The 17,935-nt window shown below is 36.7% G+C and overlaps 1 protein-coding gene across 1 annotated transcript; it reads left to right on the forward strand.

Moving 5' to 3' along the window:
- The first annotated feature begins 2,288 nt into the window (after positions 1–2,288).
- Positions 2,289–4,773, forward strand: LOC128051050 (sperm-associated acrosin inhibitor-like). The gene is made up of 4 exons (XM_052643544.1): positions 2,289–2,355; positions 3,501–3,535; positions 3,827–3,942; positions 4,728–4,773. Exons 1-4 carry the CDS (start codon positions 2,289–2,291, stop codon positions 4,771–4,773), a joined length of 264 nt encoding a protein of 87 aa, XP_052499504.1.
- Positions 4,774–17,935: the final 13,162 nt, after the last annotated feature.

Here is a 17,935-nt window from a genome sequence, read left to right on the forward strand (position 1 = left end):
TCATGTAAGAATTGAATCGCCAGTCTATGTCTGACGCAGGATACGGCATGCTTGGGGCTGGTGCATGGGGATGACCCACAGAGATGTTATGGGGAGGGAGGTGGAAGGGGGGTTCATGTTTGGGAACACATGTAAGAATGAAAGATTTTAAAATTAAAAAAATAAAAAAATAAAAACAATATTTCCCTAACATATCCTGCAGTATATGAATTGGTCCATCATAGGCATCTCTGATGGCATTTAAATAATTAAATCCAAGAGCTACTCTAAGCATAATAGTTACTTTACTATATGTGGGTCCTTCAATTAAGTTGGCCTAATAAATTAATCATCTTAAATGTTTCTTTCTAAACCCTGGGTCTCTTCACTTTGAAAAGGCACAGTAACAGAATGACAAATATCTTCCAACTACACAACTTGAATGGAAATAGTTTAAGTATTTCACATGTAACATTTAAGACGAACAAAGGCATGTGGATATATTACTCTCACATTTAAAATAAGCAAAGTTACACTGCTGCTGCTAAGTCGCTTCAGTCGTGTCCGACTCTGTGCGACCCCATAGATGGCCGCCCACCAGGCTCCGCCGTCCCTGGGGTTCTCCAGGCAAGAACACTGGAGTGGGTTGCCATTGTCTTCTCCAATGCATGAAAGTGAAAACTGAAAGTGAAGTTGCTCAGTTGTGTCCGACTCTTAGCGACCCCATGGACTACAGCCTACCAGGCTCCTCTGTCCATGGGATTTTCCAGGCAAGAGTACTGGAGTGGGGTGCCATTGCCTAGAAAGTCTAAATACTGAGTCAAAGTTAATAAAGGATAGACTGAATTTGTACCCTTATCTTTGAACTGCCAAAGCCCTTTCCAATGACTCAGACTATGAGGTAGATTAGTTAATAAGGAAAAGATAACTCTGATCAAATCTCTCATTTACTTGAAATGCCTTCAGTGTCTTTCATTACCTATGCTGTGAAGATAAAATTATTGAACAAAAATTCAGGGCATCACTCCATGTGTTCTCAGCTTAACTTCCCAGCCTTCTTTCTCTTCTATCCCAGAAATTCACATCCTGTGCCCTGAGCCAGGCTTGCCCAAAGCTGGCTGCTCCTGAGAGGTATCTGAGAACTTTAAAAATAGACCATTGCCCAGGCCTCGCCTACACACACTTGTTCCACATTCTTGGTCATGGACTCCTAAAAAGGTTTCTAGCTAACGTCAAGTACTGGTTGTAAAATTGTATAATAGTTTTACATGATGTAACCATTAGGGGAAACTGGTCAAACTGGATTTCTCTTATTATTTCTTACAATTGTAAATCTACTATTATCTCAAAGTAAAAAAAAAAAAAAAGAATAATAAATATTTTTCAATTGAGTATAATTCAATTTTGGTATTGAACGATATGAAGGGTCAAAGGTATATATGTAATTATAGTTCACAAAACTCTTCTTGCTTAAATCCTCTTGTTTCTTTCCAGCTCAATCGCTTAGAAACTTTTCATATATCCTCTCTATCTTAAAATCTATTATATATATATATATATATATATATATATATTTTTTTTTTTTTTTTTTTTAACTGGGTCTCTTCCCCATAAATCTGGATTCATCAGATCAAGTTGTCCTCATACCTCCTGCTGAGGGAAGATCTGTTGAGGGGTGTTTGTGAAGCATCTCTCAAGAACTTACTTGACAGCCCCTGTGAAGGCAAAGAATATCTCTGTGTTTTATCTGTCCTGGGGCTTCTGTCTTTCCCCACTGAGCTCCTTTCTGTATCAAGAAGAACAACTTAGATGGGGAGACTAAGGAGAGACTTGAAGAGAAAAGAAAAAATAGATAGTTTCAAAAGCTGCTGGTCTCACTCTCCACAATCTGTCTGTGCCAGGTAGTTCAGGTGTGGAACCACAGGCGTTAGCTCTGGTGTGCAGAACTGCCAGGAGGGCGGCCCCACGTGTGCATGTTTCCCGACCTGTAGCCAGGTTCCTTATGAGCTGACGTACAGAGCTGGGAAGGAAGGTAAGCAGCCTCTTGTCCATGCAAACAAGACTTTGTCCCACGCTTTTCTCAGGTATCTATGCAGCCTACAGGTTATGTCTTGAAACTGAGGCTTGGAAGAAGAAAAAAGGAAATGGTTCACCTAAATTAGTAATCTAGGGGACTGGAATGGTTCCTTTACCAAAGATTATATGTGTGGACTATAGATTCTGTTTATCCATTTATAGGAAAAATCAGGATTTTTCTCTGTTCATGAGTTGTCAACCATTATAAAGTTTTCATCTACTGACTTGATAAAATGTCTTTCTTCTCATCATGGATCAAAGCTGTTTTCATCATTTTCTTTGCATTTCTTCTTTGCTCCGGTGAGTAAATTTTCCCGCTCTGAGTTAAACAGACCCTAGAAAATTCAGTGAACAACTGCTGTAAACCAACTCTATTGGGTTTGTAATACTTAAACTGGTAAAGCGAAACTGCACATGTAACAAATGTCTTGTTTTAAGCTGCAGCAATGGCTGCTTTTCTTCATTTCCCACATCAGACGAGTGAAGACAGAGTAGTGGGTTTGAGTGAACAGTAGGTTTTATGTTTTTGTTCATCTGTAACTCAGGAACTTTAAATTCTTCTTCCTTACAGGGGCTCAATCCCACTGTTGTTATATGCAAAGTGTGAGGAGAAACGATTTCTCCTAGATCTGGTATTTCTTGACACTCTGATTTGATGTTTGCCAGCTTATTCCTCTTTTTCAAGGCCTTGTGTAAGAAGGGAACTCATTGTTGACCTTATCACTGCGTTACCTTCCTTAAAGCTTATGGTGGCTAAATAAATTTCAGAATTTATACAGTAAGGTTGAAGTGAAGTGAAGTCACTCAGTCGTGTCCAACTCTTTGCGACCCCATGGACTGTAGCCTACCAGGCTTCTCAGTCCATGGGATTTTCCAGGCAAGAGTACTGGAGTGGGTTGCCATTTCCTTCTCCAGGGGATCTTCCTGACTCAGGGATTGAACCCGGTCTCCCACATTGGAGGCAGATGCTTTACCCACTGAGCCACCAGGTAGTACTGATTAATTTCTTCATAATTAAATGACTTCTTTCTTTGTTTTCTTTGATGAGGATCTCAACTACAAAGATGAAAAAGACAATGGTATCTCTAAAGCAAGGTGATGGGAATAGTTAAAAAAATAATACAGGAAATTCAATGGTTAGGACTCCATGATACCCCTACACAGGGGGATAATTTCAATCACTGGTTGGAGAACTAACATTCTATATTCCTCAAGGCATGGCAAAAAAAGAAAAAGAAAAAGGACATTACTTTTCACACTATGAGATTAATCTGGGAATTAAAAAGTGGTTTTTGATTTTGTTCTATTTTGTGAGCTTAGTGTTTTGCGGTCATATTTGTATCGTTAGTATAGGCAATTTTCATTTCTGCTACTAAGATGTATCACTTACTACCAGAGATTATGCCTGTTTTCATCCTGTATCATTTTTATCTCTTCTTTCCCAGAAGCTTTCCTCCGATATAAAATAAAAATGCACAAGGTAAGATAACACTTAACTCTTTAGGAAGTTAAAAATGATAATAACATTTTTAATGTTGTAAATTTTAACAACAAAATTGTGTGGTCTTTTTGTGAAATATAATGGACATAAAAAATGTCGACAATATTTTACATTTTAAGTGGGTAGTGGTTCTACTGAGGTTTGTTCTTAAACTTATATACAGAATATATTTATCCCACTTAGATGTGCGGCAATTCATATTAGACTTGAAGAACGTTTTTTACGCTGTGTTATTTGATAAGTTCCATGTTTTTGTTTAATATTTTTCAGACAAACTGTATGTCGTTCATACTTTCATCATACGTTTGTACTGGAGACCATGAGCCAGTCTGTGCAACCAATGGTCAGACTTACCGTAATATATGTATTCTCTGCAGTGAAAAGATGTAAGAATATGACAGTAAATATTTTCTCTTCCAAAGTAATCAGGAAGTCATTTCAAAAGAATAGGAAAATTCATAGTGCCGATAACCTAAACACAGCATATGCACAAAATAACTGTCATAACCATACATAAAAGATGTCCTGTACACACTTGTACTTTTCCTTAAAGTTCTAATTAATGAAAAGGAGTACTGCTTTAGAGCTCTCTACCTAACCATGCAGAATGTTCTGAAAATCAATTATTATCTACTAACAGCAGACTAATGTACGGTAATTCAGAAGCCCTGAGGCTGCACAGTAAATATTGGTATTGCCATGAGCAGATCTTCAGCTTCAGCAACTATTAACTGACACAGGACCCTATGGGTGTAGTCTGAAATCAATCACAATGCACCATTCCTTCTAGAAAGGGATTCTTCTGATGGTCCCCTAAACCCCCAAGACAACCTTTCAAACCTTTCTCAGACTGCAGGGTAGTAGTCTATGACACATCTACCAAACTTCGTCATCTCCTTCTCAAGGATCACAAACACATTCCCTAATCCTCCCCTTTCTCAGATACAGCAGATTCAAAGTATGAGCCAGAACCAGCATGCAGGAGTTTCTACAACAGCAGAAACTCAGGGCCAGGAATCAGATGCAGCCCAGTTCCTTACAGAACAGGGGCACAGCCTCTCCATCCTGTCCCAAGTTCAGACTCGTTCTCATTAGGAAGCACTTGATACACTTATCATGAAGTTTAAAATACTATCTTGCTAATTTTTCTTTCTCCTTCTTTTCTCTATAGGCTTCTTCGTGAAAATTTTGAAGTTGCTCATTTTGGTGTTTGTTGAATTTTGATGAAGATATACACCCTTATAGCTCTAATGTGATCTAATTTTGCAGTCAATTCTACAATTAGAATTTGATTTCTTTCAACTGGGTCCTTAAATTCACAGATGATCAGATAAATCCTCTTATGGAACATGAGATGGAAAATAGAATTTCAAAGTTACTGCCAATTCAAAGATTTTTTTTATTTCAGGACTTTGATTCTCCATGTTTGATTATTCAGTGACAGTTTGAAAAATATCTTAAATATGTTTGATATCACAAAACCTAATACAACTTAAAATCTTAAATATTTCATTCAAAAAAGTTAATGATTTAGTCTTTTTAAAAATCTTTCTTTTTTATAGTAACGGGAATATTGCCCATTAGGATATAAAAATACATTCATTTAGTTGTACAACCTTTTTTTTACAGATGCTTCTAAAATAATTCAGTAAACATGGTATATCGATACATGTGTTCTTTAATTTTTATTCAATAAATTACATAAAAGCCTACTGAGAGCTTACAGTGAACGATGTCAGTTTGGATTCATGATCTCTGGAGAAGAAGATTTAGCTTTGGGACCAGGGATCAAACTTGATCACTCAAGAGCTTTTGTGTAGCAGTTTTACTAAAGTATCGAAAGGGTCAGAGAAACTGTCCGACATAGACATCAGAAGAGGGTCAGAGAATGCCCTCAACTCACAAGTCTTATCAAGGCCTTATATACTTTTACCAGACCCACTCTCACAACAGACACCTTAAATTAACAAGATTAGAACTAACAATAGAAAGGTCTTACTAGACCCCTCCCACAATATAGTCTTAAAATAACAAGATTAGTCAGAAGGTTCTTGTTAAGGAGAAACATGACCTCTAGCAAGATACATTATCATATTGACTAAGACAAAGCAATGTAGAAAACAAGGTTTGTTCTTTTCTCCTTGAGAGCCCCAGACCCCTTTCTCCTTGAGGGCCCTGAACTCCTTTCTCCTCCTCCGGGACACTGGACTTCTTATCAATCTGCCTAGAAAATGACTCTCTCATCCCTCCCTTTTCTTTTAGGAGAATTATGTTGCCAAGGGAAAGGGGCATCAATTTATTCCATAACTATGTCCTTCTGTTGAAGGGCATCATCCCTGAATTGTTGAGGCAACATATTCTCCTAACCCTCATATAGAGTCTCTGATCCAGGGCCCCCAATAGTTGGAGGAGGCTGTGGCACTCATAGGAGCCTAGACAACAATTTGTAACCTAAAAGCTTTCATATGGTTAGAGACAAACCCCATTATACAGTTATAGATATAAGGCAAAATAGTCATTAAACCAAATTAACACATAATCAAAAGTCACATTATGTCCATAGTTAAGGTACAATGTGTGATATCAGCCCACCTTAGGATTTCTAGATGTCATCAGATCAAGAAGAGGTGTCACATATGATTGTTGTTGGTGAAGATATTCCCAGAGTTGAAGAAAGTCCTTACCTTGAAGGGGAGAAACCCACCACGTCAAGCCTTCAATCGATGAGGAGTGCTCTGCAGAACCAGCAATTAGACCAATTGTGGAGGCTGGGTCAGGGGTCACCTCCCAGAGTTCTCATAATGTCTGTTGAAAAGCTGAAAGCTGAGTCACATAGTTGATTCTAAGGCTTCAGGATCTATAACAATATGTGTATGCAAAAACACTCTGTCATAGAGACAGACCCTTCTTCCTAGGTGCAGTTCACCCTCACTAGCTTTGTTTGTAGGGGTGCTTCCTAAGGTCTACTTCCTAAGGCCCTGGAATCCTCACATTCCAGGATGTCTAGCTCTAGGTGAGTGATCATTCTATCATGATTATCTGGGTCATGAAGATCTTTTTTGTATAGTTCTTCTGTGTATTCTTGTCACCTCTTAATATCTCTGCTTCTGTTAGGTCCATGCCATTTCTGTCCTTTATTGAGCCCATCTTTGCATGAAATATTCCCTTGTTATCTCTGATTTTCTTTAAGAGATCTCTAGTCTTTCCCATTCTATTTTTGCATTGATCACTGAGGAAGGCTTTCCTATATCTCCTTGCTATTCTTTGGAAGTCTGTATTCAAACGGGTATATCTTTCCTTTTCTCCCTTGACTTTCATTTCTCTTCTTTTCACAGCTATTTGTAAGGCCTCCTCAGACAACCTTTTTTTTTTTTTCCTATTTCTTTTTCCTGGGGATGGTCTTGGTCCCTGCCTCCTGTACAATGTTATAAACCTCCATCCATAGTTCTTCAGGCACTCTGTTTATCAGATCTAGTCCCTTGAATCTATTTCTCATTTCCACTGTATAATTGTGAGGGATTTGATTCAGGTCATAATTGAATGGCCTAGTGGTTTTCCCTACTTTCTTCAATTTAAGTCTGAATTTGGCAAAAAGGAGTTCATGATCTGAGCCACAGTCAGCTCTGGTCTTGTTTTTGCTGACTGTATAGAGCTTCTCGATCTTTGGCTGCAAAGAATATAATCAATCTGATTTTGGTATTGACCATCTGGTGATGTCCATGTGTAGAGTATTCTCTTGTGTTGTTGGACGAGGGTGTTTGCTATGACCAGTGTGTTCTCTTGGTAAAACTCTATTAGCCTTTGCCCTGCTTCATTCTGTACTCCAAGGCCAAATTTACCTATTACTCTGGGTATTTCTTGACTTCCTACTTTTGCATTCCACCCCCCTGGACTTTTTTATCAACCTGACTAGTAATTGACTCTCCCACTACTATGTGTGAAATAGTATAACAGACAATAAGGATAAGATGGTCAGTAAAACTGAATATCCGTGTTCTCTAGGATTTTTCCCTGTGCTGGCTAAAGTTATTATCTATTAGCAAATGGGAATTCTTTTTCTTTGAGTGCTTTTATCTACAAAAGCTGCAGTAGGCCGTTTCCCACCTGTTAGCTAACTTAGTTCTTAAAAAATCTCATCAGACATTGGCTCCATACTTCAGCTACATAAAAGTGAGATGGGACTGTCACAATATTTAAAACATTCCATTTTTATAATGAAAAGGCAATTTTAATAGAGAATGTGCTATCATATTACTTTAAAAACAGATTTACTGATATATTTACTTACCAAAATTGTAATCATTTTTAGGAATAATACAATGATTTTTATAAATATACAGAAATATGCCACCTTCAGTGTGATCCTATTTAAATTATTTTCATCACCCCCTAAAAGTTCCTCAGGCTTGAATGCAGATAATCCTTCTTCCCATTCACATCTCCAGGCAACCACTAACCTACATCCTCCCCATACTGTTTTGCCTTTTTTAGGATGTTTCATATAAATAAAATGAAGCACGACGCAGTTGTTTCTAATTTGCCTCTTTCACTAGGCATGATAACTTGTAAGTTCATATACTCTGTATCATTTATTAGTAGTTCATTATTTTTACTTGATGAATGAATGACAGTGTTTTTATTTACCAGCTGATGGGCACTTGAATTATTTCCACTTTTTGGCTATTAAGAATGATGCTACATTGAAAATTAGTGCACAAGTATTTGTGTGGACAAATGTTTTTCTGTTTCTTTTTCTCTTGAGTGAATAGCAGGAACAGAAAGGATGATTCATATGTTAGGTGTATGCTGAAATTTTTAAGAACCACTTTGTAAGAACCTGTTATCTAAAGTGTGTGCATGCATGCTCAGTTGCTTCAGTCATGTCTGACTCTTTGCAACCCTATGGACTGAGCCCACCAGCCTCCTCTGTCCAGGGGATTCTCCAGGCAAGAATACTGCAGTGGGTTGCTGTGCCCTTCTCCAGGGGATCTTCTGACCCAAGGACCGAATCCACATCTCCTGTGTCTTCTGCGCTGCAGGTGGATTCTTTACCACTGAGCCACCAGAGAGGCCCATTATCCAAAGTGGCTTCTTATATTTCCACCAACAATGCATGACATTACAGTTTCACCACATCCTGATGAACAATTGTTATTATTTTTCTGTTTTTATTATAGTCATTGTGGCAGTTATCATTTGTATAATTGTAAAACCACGTGGTAGTGTTTTAGTTGCTAAGTTGTTTCCAACTCTTGCAACCCCACGGACTGTAGCCCACCAGGCTCCTATGTCCAAGGAATTTCCCAGGCAGGAATACTGAAGAGGGTGGCCATTTCCTCCTGTTGGGGGGGAGGAATCTTCTCGACCCAGGGATCGAAACCTGGTCTTCTGCATTGCATATAGATTCTTTACCAACTGAGTTACCAGGGAAGCCCCATGTAGTAAACCACAAATTAAAGCGATGTTGGAAATCAACTCTACTTCAGTTTTTAAAAAATAAAATTAATCAATTATTTAATTAAAACCATTTAAATCAGTATATGAAATCTGTGTATATACTATGTCATCATTGTTAAGAAATGAAGGTCAAGTCTTAATAGAAAATAACATACCAAATACTAAACTCGGTTGTTTCTTAGCAATAGTTTCTTTCTTCACCCCTTTCTTTATTTAGTGATGAAGATATATTTACTGGGCTTCCCTGATGGCTCAAATGGTAAAGAATCCACTTGCAATATAGGAGACTTGGGGTTCTATCCTGGGTTGTGAAGATCCCCTGGAGAAGGGCAGGGCAACCCACTCTAGTATTCTTGCCTGGAGAATTCCATGGACAGAAGAGCCTGGCAGGGTACAGTCCATGTGGTCACAAAGAGTCTGACACAACTGAGCGACTAACACACTTTCACACTATATATTTACTATCATAAGGGAAAACAACTTCAAAGAGCCAAAAAAGGATGTCCTTGTTTTTACTGCTAATATGACCAAAGTTTACCCAACTTAAACATTCCCCAATAGTTACATTAGATACTGAAGTTTCTCCTCCAGTTTCCATAATAACAAGCAAGTAACTGTTCATTTAATTAGGCTCCAGGGAAGAACTGGGCTTCCCTGATACCTCAGTTGGTAAAGAATCCACCTCCATTGCAGGAGACCCCGGTTCAATTCCTGGGTTGGGAAGATCTGCTGGAGAAGGGATAGGCAACCCTCTCCAGTATTCTTGGGCTTCCCCTGTGGCTCAGCTGGTAAAGAACCCACCTGCAATGTGGGAGACCTTGGTCCGATCCTTGAGTTGGGAAAATCCCTTGGAGAAGGAAAAGGCTACCCACTCCAGTATTCTGGCCTGGAGAATTCCATGGACTGTATTGTTCATGGGTTTGCAAAGAGTTGGATACAACTGAACAAATTTCACTTTCAGGGAAGAACTAAAGATAATCCTGCAGGATATCAGGACATGCAACCATTAATGCCATTTGCTATGGACTGAATGTTTGTGTCTTCTCCAAAAGGTATGCTTTGAAATTCTAACTCTCAAGATGATGTTACAGTGAGGAGGGTATTTGAGAAGGTGATTAGGGCATTAGAGGGCAGAGCCCTCATCACTAGAATTAGTGCTTCTTTATAAAAGAGACTCCAGAGAGCTAGCTTGCCCCTTCTGCCATGTAAGTTTACAATAAAAATGCTTTCAACCAAAACCAAATGTGCAAGCATCTTGATCTTTGACTTCTCAGCCTCCAGAATTGTGAAAAATAAATGCTTGTTGTTTACAGACTACTCTATTCATGGTATTTATGTGTTATGTGACTTTCCTAATAATTATCTTTGCATTCCAGAAATAAATTTCACTCAGCCATTTTAAAATTATATATGATTCTAATATTTTATTTAATATTTGATTACTATCCCAAAGTCATTAGTTCTGTAATATTATTATCATCTTTAAGCTTAAGTGTTATAGTTGTTTCAGAAAAATAGGAAGATTTCCTTCATTATTCTCTGTCTGTAACTATTTTTATGTCATTGGGCTTTTCTGATTTTGTCAATTTAGTAGAATTCTTTTTTGAAACAATTTGAGCTGAGTAATTTCACTGGCTCAATTGACATGAGTTTGATGAAACTCTGGGAGATAGTGAAGGACAGGGAAGCCTGGTGTGCTGCAGTCCATGGGGTCACAAAGAGTTGGACATGACTTAATGACTGAACAACAACTATTTTTTTTCCATGGGATTTTTCATTAATGTTTATATCTTTTAATGGTTTTTTTAAACTTTTCCTTACTCATTTGTTTTCCTAAAAGATGAATATACTTCTTTAAATGCAAATTTATTTGAAAAGTGGTATGCAGTGTGGTCTTTATACTAATTTCTTCTCTTTCAGTGGTTCTTTCCCCCCTTGTATTTTGATATATTATCCACATTTGCTGTGTTTCTATTCTGTTTTTATTTTTCTTATTATCTTCCTATTAAAGGTTGAATTGAATTTTTTTTAATTTTACTTTATTTTACTTTACAATACTGTATTGGTTTTGCCATATATCAACATGAATCCTCCACGGGTGTACACGTGTTCCCAGTCCTGAACCCCCCTCTCACCTCCCTCCCCATACCATCTCTCTGGGTCATCCCAGTGCACCAGCCCCAAGCATCCTGTGTCCTGCATCGAACCTAGACTGGCGATTCATTTCTTATATGATATTATACATGTTTCAATGCCATTCTCCCAAATCATCCCACCCTCGCCCTCTCCCAGAGAGTCCAAATGACTGTCTATACATCTGTGTCTCTTTTGCTGTCTCGCATACAGGGTTATCGTTACCATCTTTCTAAATTCCATATCTGTGTGTTAATATACTGTATTGGTGTTTTTCTTTCTGGCTTACTTCCCTCTGTATCATAGGCTCCAGTTTCATCCACCTCATTAGAACTGATTCAAATGTGTTCTTTTTAATGGCTGAGTAATACTCCATTGTGTATATGTACCACAGTTTTCTTATCCATTCATCTGCTGATGGACATCTAAGTTGCTTCCATGTCCTAGATATTATAAACAGTGCTGTGATGAACACTGGGGTTTTCTAGTTTTATAAATGGAAGGTTTAATTCATTTTTTCACTTTTATAAACAGTATTATTCTTTGTCCACCTGACTAGTTATACACGGAGAGTGATGCCATATATGTTCCCATTATTAAGTTTCTATTCTTTTTTTCCTGTCCTCTCCATTGTTTCTCTTGAGCATACATGCTTTCTCAGTTACTTATAACATTTAATGATATCTGGCTTTAACTCTGCTTTGTCACAAGTGGCAATACAGACAATGCTTTCTAATTACTTTTTAAATTCCTATATATCTTTGCCTTTCCCTTTATTCTCAGATGGTGAATCACTCTGTTATGTAAGTATCTCTTAGGTACAGCATATAGTTGAACCTTACTTTGAAAGCCATATTAAATTTTTATTTAAAAATTTTAATTATTGAGTTAAATCTATTTCCATAAATCAATATGACTAATACTAGTCTCAAAATACAGTAGATTTTTGGTTAAAATTATTTTTATTATATTTCCTACTCATCTTTTAATTCATAATTTATTCTGTTTTTATGCTTTAAAATACTTTTAACATTTAAGATATATCTTTTCTTCTAACAACTATTTTTATATTATACTTTCTTAGAAAATTTTCTGTTCCTTGATTTCTTATTTAACCGATCAGTATTTGATCTATAAGATTTTCATACTATCATTTGCTTCTCACTTTTTTTCTAATGAACTCACTGTACTCTTCTCTTTCCTTTCTCCTCTTTATGAAATTTATTATCTTTTTTTGTCATAGCATGTAACATAACATTTTTACATAAAATTTTCACTTTATGTCAACCTGTCTCTTAGTATGAAATGTTTTAAAATACATTAAATGCTCATAATCAGCCCCTAATCAAACTTCTCCATTAGTCACTTGGTTGAATCAAGTCCATCCATTGGAAAACTGCTCAAGAAGGGCTCACAAATACAAGTATAGCTTAAGTTATTTTGCACTTAAAGACCCTTTTTCTCTTGGCTTTACCCTAGAAAAATATCTGACTAGATACCAAATTCTGGATTCCCTTATATTTCTTTGAGATTTTTGACAATGGTTTTCTATATTTATCTTCCTTTGCATGTTCCTATTGAGCAATTTGAAACAGACAAGTACCTGTTTTTTGTCTTGTTAATTATTTGGACATTTTGCCAGAAGGTCTTGAAAATTTTTCTTTATGGCACTTGGAAATTTATCTTTCATCTGATAAGATCACTTGCTTTAAGGCAAGTATAGCCTTGTGCCTAGCTGAAATGACAAAATACTGCCTACAATATAAATGAATCTGATTTTCAGATTTGTATTCAGATTTGCAATTTAGATAATGTCATATATCTTCCAACATGAGATGTTCTAAGCATGTCTGTCTTTGACTTCTTCAGGGATAGGATCCATTTGTTAGCAACAATCTTCCACTTATACACAGGAAATATGATAACAGGCCTACGCCCGGTTTAGGCTTCTTTGGTTTTCCAGATCATTGAAATTACCTGCCTACACTGAATAACATGGTCAGTTTTTATGCTTTTATTGTCCCCCATAAATTTGACTCTTTGTCTTCAATTTCTAAGACACTCTTCTAAGCATCACAGATTTCAAAGTATTGGAGATGATATCTTAATGATCATTTACTCCACTGTTTTCAAGCCAGCATTGTTTTAGAGACTTCTACATTGAAGTAATAGGTTGGGTGTGAGGAGTTTCCTCTTCACCTCTTGAAGCAAGCTCTTTCATCTTCTCTCTCTCTTCCTTGGTTCCACATAATATTAAACTTGAAAAGGTAGGTTTTATGTTACCACATTTTGTAAATCACCTTTTACTCCAAAGTTTTAATTTTGCAGAAGACTTATGAATTAATTTATAAGACAGCAATAACTTATTCATACTGAGAACTTGAAAGAAATAGAGAGATACGCTATATTTTTAAATGGAAAAACTTGAAAGCACAAAAGACAGAAAATGTGCATCTATTAACTTGTTTGAACAATTGTATTTTGACTAGTAATGGATAAATCTTATAACTAAACAAAACTGCTCTAAGGTGACATAAAAATATGACAATTTCCTAGAGTTTTGATCATAGAAACAGCATGATTCTACGTAGGATTTACATTACTATAGAGTGCAAATCTATAAACCCTTTAAAAACTTCATTTAAATATATAATTATCTGATAATATAAGATTAAAATGTAAAAACTGAGTAACAGTCAGATGTGCTTCTAGTACAGACAACTTCCAAGGCGTCATGCCTGTATCTAATTATCACTACCCAAACTCTTCCTTTTCTTGCTTTAATTTTCTCACTCCTTTCTAGGCCACTTGCTTACAAAACTTGTTCATCTTAAAATCTGTAGCCACACATTACCTTTCCCCCTCCCCATATTTCTGGGTGTATTAGACCAAATTGCCTCCAACCTCGCATGAATGACTTTAAAACCTCTAGGTAGAACGCAGAATGACTTTGTGTCTTATTTGCCCTAGGCCATCTGTTTCACCCCCATCAAACTTCTCACTCATAAATTAAAGAATGCAGTCTGATCTATGTGACCAAGGAGAAAAGTCAAACAAGATAATCAAGCTCCAGTGCTGTTAATCTTTGTCTTCTCTACTTCCTTTGTGCAAGGTAGGTCATGTGGGAAATCTAGGGAGGTAGCGCTGGTGTATAGTATTCCTTCCAGAAATAACAGTCCCTATTTCCTGAGGGAAACACTGAGATTCAAAAGTATGTTTTCTTTAAATGTAGCAACACTTTTTGTAGGCTTACCAAAGCACTGGAAGAATAAGCAGCTCCTTTTAATGTGTGTACAAGGGACGTTATACCTGCACTTCTGATCACATATTCAAGCCTTCTGTTCATATGCTGTGTTTTATTGATCTTAGGGTTGGGTAAGAAAAAGAGATTTGTTGGCCTTAATTACAATTCTAGGTGGTTGAAACAGTACCTCTGCAAGTAGTGAACTTTAGAAAAGTGGATCCAGATTCTGTCCACTGGAAATATATACTACATTCACATCTATTTCCCTGCTCTGTCAGCTGAAAGACTCTAGAAACAATGATACTCCTATAACAAAGAGCATACCTAACACTTAGATTTTGGTTTCTAATCATATTCTCTAATAAAAGGAAGTAGAAGTCCTCGGAGAAATGACTGATTTTAGGAGCAGGGCAGCGAATAAACAAGTTGAGCCTGGGGCATCTTGTGGTGCCAGAAAGTAAGGAAGTGCTCAGATAACAAAACACTGATGGTATGTCAGAGACTTTGTTGCCAAATGAAAGAGATCCCAATAGCCAAAGCTGGGGAAAAAAGTGTGCTTATGAGGAAAAACATACATTTTAGGATAGAGATAGTGTCCAAATAAACAATATGAGTTCAAATAGACTTTTTGAAATAATATCTATGGAATGAGTGCAAGTTGCTTGAGGCAAATGATCTTATCTGCTTTGCCTACCATTATATTCTTACTTTTTTTTGTCACCTAGGCTGATATATAATAGGCATTTAATTGTATACACTGAATTTTTAAAAAGAGATTTAATGCAGACATTAACAAATATTAGTTCTTGCCCATCCACACCTAAAGCAAAAAAAAAAAAAAAATACTGCACAGCTTAATGATAGAATTTTTAGAAGCACTGGAAACAATTTGGTCACACTGTTTTGAACTGCGCACCTTAAGGACAGGGTAGATGAATAGAAGCAATAGATGAAACATCTTTGTTTCATTACGTATACATTCACTGAGCAACCTTAATAACTAGTCTTGCTAATAAATGTCTTCCCAATACCAGATGTCTCACAGAATATCTATTTAGATACAGCACTTAATCCAATAAAAACACACATATTATGTTCTGAAGTTCCTTGATCATGAGGTTTATGCAGTAGGTTTGTTAATCCACTGTAATTTAGTGACCCTTTCCTGGAAATTCTAATCTACTTTAATGGTGTGATCCCAGGAATCTATCATGCAAAAGCACTCAGATTATTCTTGTGACTGTGCATATTTGGAATACACTTCCATATGTGAAATATTTTTTTGCGTTAAGCATCTTCCTGGCTTCCATTTCAAAAATGAAAACTAAGAACATTTTTTAATACCATACAGACAAACAAACTCAAAATGGATCAAAGACCTAAACATAAGGTCAGACACTTTTAAATTCTTAGAGGAAAACACAGGCAGAACACTGTGACATAAATCACAGCATTATCTTTTTGGATCCACCTCCTATTGTAATGAAAACAAAGACAAAATAAACAAATGGAACCTAATTAAACTTAGAAGTTTCTGCACAGCAAAGGAAACCATAAACAAAATGAAAAGACAACCCCCAGAATAAGAGAAAATATCTGCAAACAAAGCAACCAACAAAGGATTAATCTCCAAAATAAACAAATAGCTCATGCAGCTCTATGTAAAAAAAAAAAAAAAAGTCAATCAAAAAACAGGCAGAAGATCTAAACAGACATTTCTCCAAAGAAGACATTCAGAAGGCCAAAAATCATATGAAAAGATGCTCAATATCACTAATTGTCAGAGAAATGCAAATCAAAACTTCAATCAGGTATCACCTCACACTGGTCAAAATGGCTATCATCAAAAAATCTACAGACAATAAATGCTGCAGAGGGTGTGGAGAAAAAGGAATGCTTCTACACTGTTGGTGGGAATATAAATTGGTACAAGGACTATGGAGAACAGTATGGAGGGTCCCTAAAAAACTAAACATAGAACTACCATATGATTGAACAATCCCACTCCTGGGAATATATCTGGAGAAAACAATAATTTGAAATGATATATGTACCCCAATGTTTACTGCAGCACTGCTGACAACAGCCAAGACATGTAGGCAACCTAAACATCCACATCCAGAGGATGGATATAGAAGATGTGGTGTTTATATATATAATGGAATATTAGTTACAGAAAAGAATGAAATAATGCCATTTGTAGCAACATGGATAAACCTAGAGATTATCATACTAAGTGAAGCCAGAGAATGACAAATATCATATCACTCATATATGAAACATAACTTTAAAAAAATGATACAAATGAAGTTATTTACAAAATAGAAAGAGACTTACAAATATTGAAAACACTATAATGAGCAAATCAAAGTAGACCCTCCACTTTCTCTAAAGAGAAAACTTTGCATTCAGCTTTAACACACTGGTTTTTATCAAAACAACTCTTTCTCTGAAAATTAGAAAAATTAGACATAAAATACATATTATAATTTTATATAAATATTTATACCTTTGTATTACATAAAATTATATAATATACACACATATATGTGTGTGTGTGTGTGCATATAATTTCTGATATTATCTGAAAATGACCAAAGAAGCCAGGATCCTAGATAATGGAGGAATATATTGAAATCACTCCAGCATTCTATGTGACTTTCATCCTCGAGATACGAGCCTGTATGTAACAGGCAAGGGGTCTAGAGACTGAGAAGAGGAGCAGGAATTTGACAACTGCAGAGAAAGGGGAATTAAATAATAACAAAAAATAATTCAAAATTACCAAGGGACAATGAAATATATGAATTACTTATATCCCATTGTAAGTTAAGACTACCTGCCACAGTTTCTCTTTCAGAACCAGTAAGAGCTAAAATTCTGAAATACCCTACAGTGATATACATGACATGACCACCAATGGCCATTCTAATTTCTACTACTATTCTCAGTTCACTTCAGTTCAGTCGCTCAGTCATGTCTGACTCTTTGGGACCCCATGGATTGCAGCACGCCAGGCCTCACTGTCCATCACCAACTCCCAGAGTTTACCCAAACTCATGTCCATTGAGTCAGTGATGTCACCCAAGCATCTTATCCTCCGTCGTCCCCTTCTCCTGCCTTCAATGCTTCCCAGCATCAGGTCTTTTCAAATGAGTCAGTTCTTCACATCAGGTGGCCAAAATATTGGAGTTTCAGCTTCAACATCAGTTCTTCCAATGAATATTCAGGATTGATCTCCTTTAGGATGGACTGGTTGGATCTCCTTGCAGTCCAAGGGACTCTCAAGAGTCTTCTCCAACATCACAGTTCAAAAGCATCAATTCTTTGGGGCTCAGCTGTCTTTATAGTCCAACTCTCACATCCCCACATGACTACTGGAAAAATCATAGCTTAGACTAGATGGACCTTTGTTGGCAAAGTAATGTCTCTGCTTTTTAATATGCTGTCTAGGTTGGTCATAACTTTTCTTCCAAGAAGCAAGTGTCTTTTACTTTCATGGGTGCAGTCACCATTTGCAGTGATTTTGGAGCGCCGCCCGCACC

Source organism: Budorcas taxicolor, chromosome 7, assembly GCF_023091745.1.
Source record: "Budorcas taxicolor isolate Tak-1 chromosome 7, Takin1.1, whole genome shotgun sequence".
NCBI lineage: Eukaryota > Metazoa > Chordata > Mammalia > Artiodactyla > Bovidae > Budorcas > Budorcas taxicolor.

What these genes read in the sequence shown, in the direction of transcription:
- LOC128051050 (XM_052643544.1), top strand. Translation starts at nt 2,289, where the DNA reads ATGTCTTTCTTCTCATCATGGATCAAAGCTGTTTTCATCATTTTCTTT. An exon ending in TGCATTTCTTCTTTGCTCCG is followed by an intron (nt 2,356 to 3,500) that starts GTGAGTAAATTT and finishes CTTCTTTCCCAG; the next exon opens with AAGCTTTCCTCCGATATAAA. An exon ending in ATAAAATAAAAATGCACAAG is followed by an intron (nt 3,536 to 3,826) that starts GTAAGATAACAC and finishes AATATTTTTCAG; the next exon opens with ACAAACTGTATGTCGTTCAT.